Genomic DNA, 4,136 nt, shown 5'->3' with positions numbered 1-4,136 from the left:
TGCTACACTTTTTTTATTTATGCTACATGCATGAGTTGTGCAACGAAATATCATATAAAACTATATGAAAAAATTAATATAAAATATTAAAAATATAATATAAAAACCTTTTATGAGAATTAATCTTAAAACGTAAACGTAATAAACCAAAAATAAAACTTGAATCAAACACATACGTAAAAATAATCAAAAGAAAATAAAATCTTTATATTTTTATGTTACTTTTTATTTTATATGCATATATTATTTTATAATAAGTATTAAAAACCTTAAACCATTAAAAAATATATATAATAGATTTATACTCATGTAATTATATATAAAAAAGTGGTCATTTTGAAATAACTATAGTATTTCAAAGGTATTATTGTCCAAAGAGAAGAAAGTTGTCTAATACCTAAGAAAAAAGAGGGAATAACATTCCTAAGAAAAGACCCAAAAATTGCTATTGTTGGGAATATTTCATTATCCATGGGAGGTAATGTTTTTGAACCAAACGTGAGTATGTGATTCCAAAAAAGATTATTCCTCATGGTAAAATGATCTTTTCCTTGAACTAAACGCCCCCTTAGTGTTGATGTCAGGCCTAGAATCATAATTTGTTACTCGTAGACTAACGAGTTGAATAAATATGATTAGTTGACAATAGATTTGACTATGATAGATATCGTGAACCTGTCAAATGCCTTGTTTAAGAAAAATACTTGACAAAAGGATACGAAGGCCCCAAAGTCTGTTCGAGACGGGGATTCCTCCAAGGCCTCTCCTTATTTTGGAGGCTTCGATCCACTTCTCTTTATTCCGAAGTCTTTGATTGTTTTAGGAGTTGTTTGTGAAGGTCTAGAGGAGGTATAATATATATATGAAACACGTTTATGAATTGATATAACTAATTTATACATCTTTAATGAGATAGTCAACGACTTGTAAAATCATAAACTTTAGCATTTCAACAAAATTCCTACTGCTACATGTTATGCTCGGTTGAAATGTTGATGCTGCTTCTGCATAAACCCCATAAAGGGATTATATACAATGATGCAATCATAAAAGATGTGACAGTATCTGTGTGTATATTTATATAGCTAATCAAAAGCCTCACCAATATGCCTCTTTTTGTACTTATGTTACGACTAGCTGATCAAAAAGGTCAATAGAAGCAGGCATGCAAAGTGTACTTTTATGAAGACTAGCCAATCCTACAGAGAAACAAGACATTGATACAAAAATAAAATCCCTCTTTAACTCAAACCGTTCACCAATATGCCTTCTTTTTCTTGTACGAAGAATGTCAGATCTTAGAGAGTTTGCATCTCCAAGTTTGTGCTGATCCCGGAGGGTGGTGACGAATTACGGTTTTCATTGAAAGAGTTCATCTCTTGAACGGGGGGAGGGTTGACAACAGTCATCGGCATGACGAAGTTATCTGATAGCCTTCCCTTCATCTCTCTATGCTCCTGGCATAAAGCACACCAGTGCATGCAGCAGTGCACCAGGCACGGATCACAGGGTGAATTCTGTAGTTAAAATGCAAGTCAGAAAATGTACAAAGCATAAGCTCTTAAGCAGTGTTTTCGGGCGCACTTACTACTGAATATTGCCATAGAAATTAATAGGCACGTTGGTAAAAACTTTAATTTTTGTCATGAACTGCAAATTAATTTGAAGTTTCGAATATGAATCAACATCATCATGTGGAGGATTTGCTCCAAATCCCAAAAGACACAACAAGCTAGGCAGCATTGGTAATCTTGGTAAGTGACAAAGTGTAATTCTTAATCAATACTAAATTACAATAGATAGAATTCAGAAACAAAAGGTCCAAATTGTTAGATTGAACTTTATGACAATCTTTTTCAAATTTACTTCCATGGATATAAACTAATTCACCCGCCAAAAAAATTATACTTGGTTGGGCCCAACTAATACTTTTTTTTGTGAATTTCCATGGTATAAACTAATTCGCTTGTGATAAAAAAACACATGCTTATTTGATAAAAGATTAGAGACTACCTTGAGATGATACTTTTTCTGTAAGGATTGCCGAGCAAGACCAGTATATATTCCACACATCCACCAAGCAAACAACAAACCCTCGCAAATGAGAAATGATGTCTTTGGGTCAATACCATGGAAGACGGCTGTTGCAGTCGCCAATGCCATGCCACCTTCAACACAAATAGCATGACAAATGCATGGCGTAGTCCAAGGCGTGTCATCTCTCAAGCTCTCAATATTACGCCCAAACAGTACACATGGGCAAAATAGTCCTGTCCAGCCTGCAGAGCAAGTCAATATGCTAATTTCAAATCGAAACCTTTAATGAAGGATAATAAATAGCATGGAAGTGTACTATTCTATACCATTTTATTACAGCAGCTTCCATATAAAGTTTTTTCCACTGTGACTTACACACATGAATAAAACATGTTTAAAATAATCCAGCAATTAGATTTGGAAAATGAGTCATGTAGTTAACTGATAAGATACAAAAAAATTAGTTACTGATTCAAGCATGTAAACATTCTCGCACATAATTAGTTGTAGTTTCTCAACAATGAACAAGGGCAAAATCACAGATTGAAAAGGTAAAGGCATGTCAACTTACAACTTTCTGTATCTTCAGCACAGCCAAAAATTCCAGTTGTCCAAGGTTCAGCAGCAGGAGGCTCAAAGTTTTCAGGCAAAGCCTGTCCACATTCATTGCACTTTCCGAGATGCAACTAAGAAACAATCAACAAATCCGTGAAAATCCCAATGTGCATCTCCCAACAAGGACTTCTTTTTTGGAACAGAGATCATACTTGACCATATAAATTAATGACCTATTAACATTATTATTTTCGCTTAAACCCTTCCAAACTCATAATTTTCTAGAGGACCAAGAACTAAGGGTTAATTACTCAATTTAGGACCAAGCCTGTCACCAATTCGAAGGCAATTTAGAAAATATGATCCTAATTCACTAAATTTGGTCCTAATTTGAGCAATTAGAAAGAGCTAAGTGCAACAGGCCTACAAACAAAATGGCTTCCCCCCCCCCCTGAAAACACTAAGAAAAACAGGTACTGTATAACATTTGACAATGTTTTTCTTTTTCTTTTCTTTTCTTTTTTTTTTTTAAAAAAGCTTCCCCAAACAGATCTGGATGCCCCCAGAAAATGATTCCAACAGCTGTAATTTGAGTGCAAATTTCGCGGATTTCAAGCAACAGCATGCCCTAATTTTCAGACTGGATTGGAGCCTAAAATTACAAAACCTAAACGAAATAGCTATCCCGCTACTCTCACATATTAGCATTCTTATTTCAGAGGAGCATTCAAGAAATAAAAAAAAATGTGACATGACGGAACAGTTACAAAATTCCAAGTGACAGAGTTCTCTCAAAACAATCCAATAAGAAAGACTGGAATCACAGGAAAAAGGAAATTGAAAAAAAAGTCCAAATATTCTTGAGAGAGAGAGAGAGAGACCTGAGGAACATCGATGGGCTGATTAAGTTCACCAGGTTGGATATCCTGTAAAGGATCCTGATCTTTCGTCAGCTTAACGTACCTGGAGTGTGCATCCACCATCTGATCCAAAAATAACCGAAAGTATTAAATCAGAAACATGAAGAGGAAATTGATGAGTCTTACAACCTCCAAAATGTGGGAGATCTAGAGACCGAAGAAGGGGTTGGGTTACAAGAAATATGATTTAAGGTGTCAACTACAACTGTTGCAGACTCTCCTCCAATTTTACGGTCTGTAGTCTCTCGATGTCTACGGTTTCGTCTATAGTCTTAATAACACGATATGTCAATAGATTAAAATAATCTTAAGTACCGTAAATGTGTTTTTGTACCGAAAAAGTTTTTTTAAAATTGTAAATATTCCATTTAATCAAAGGGTAAATTACAAAAATGGTCACCTAACTTTTAGGATGTTTGTATTTTGATCACCCCACTTTTAAAACTTACAATATAATTACTAAACTTTTAGTTCGTTTTCAGTAATGTCTCTGACGTTACCTCCCGTTAGTTTTATCTAACTTGTAATGTTACTGTTAATTTTCAATTTAATAAAAGTTAAAAAAATATTCTCAAACGACGCCTTATAAAATTTGGGAAAAGTTAAAAGGGTTTTAAAAATCTT

General features: G+C 34.1%; 1 protein-coding gene across 1 annotated transcript; it reads right to left on the bottom strand.

Annotated features, from left to right (window-relative positions):
* Positions 1-1,048: 1,048 nt before the first annotated feature.
* LOC120196484 (cell number regulator 6-like) lies at positions 1,049-3,590 on the bottom strand. Its single transcript, XM_039198289.1, has 4 exons — positions 3,474-3,590; positions 2,609-2,723; positions 2,014-2,279; positions 1,049-1,517 (listed from the first exon to the last, which is right to left on the bottom strand). Exons 1-4 carry the CDS (start codon positions 3,573-3,575, stop codon positions 1,299-1,301), a joined length of 702 nt encoding a protein of 233 aa, XP_039054220.1. The 5' UTR covers positions 3,576-3,590; the 3' UTR covers positions 1,049-1,298.
* Positions 3,591-4,136: the final 546 nt, after the last annotated feature.

This window comes from Hibiscus syriacus, unplaced genomic scaffold, assembly GCF_006381635.1.
Source record: "Hibiscus syriacus cultivar Baekdansim isolate YM2019G1 unplaced genomic scaffold, ASM638163v2 tig00117034_pilon, whole genome shotgun sequence".
In the NCBI taxonomy this organism is placed as follows: Eukaryota; Viridiplantae; Streptophyta; class Magnoliopsida; order Malvales; family Malvaceae; genus Hibiscus; species Hibiscus syriacus.
Note: the sequence above shows the minus strand (reverse complement) of the source record. Positions and strands in the feature narration are given on the sequence as shown.

Bases quoted from the DNA above. Each gene is read 5' to 3' on its own strand.
- LOC120196484 (XM_039198289.1), bottom strand. From the start codon at position 3,575: ATGGTGGATGCACACTCCAGGTACGTTAAGCTGACGAAAGATCAGGAT. The intron at 2,724-3,473 runs GTCTCTCTCTCT...ATTGTTTCTTAG, and splicing joins AGCCCATCGATGTTCCTCAG to TTGCATCTCGGAAAGTGCAA. The intron at 1,518-2,013 runs GTAGTCTCTAAT...TTTTAACTACAG, and splicing joins AGAAAAAGTATCATCTCAAG to AATTCACCCTGTGATCCGTG.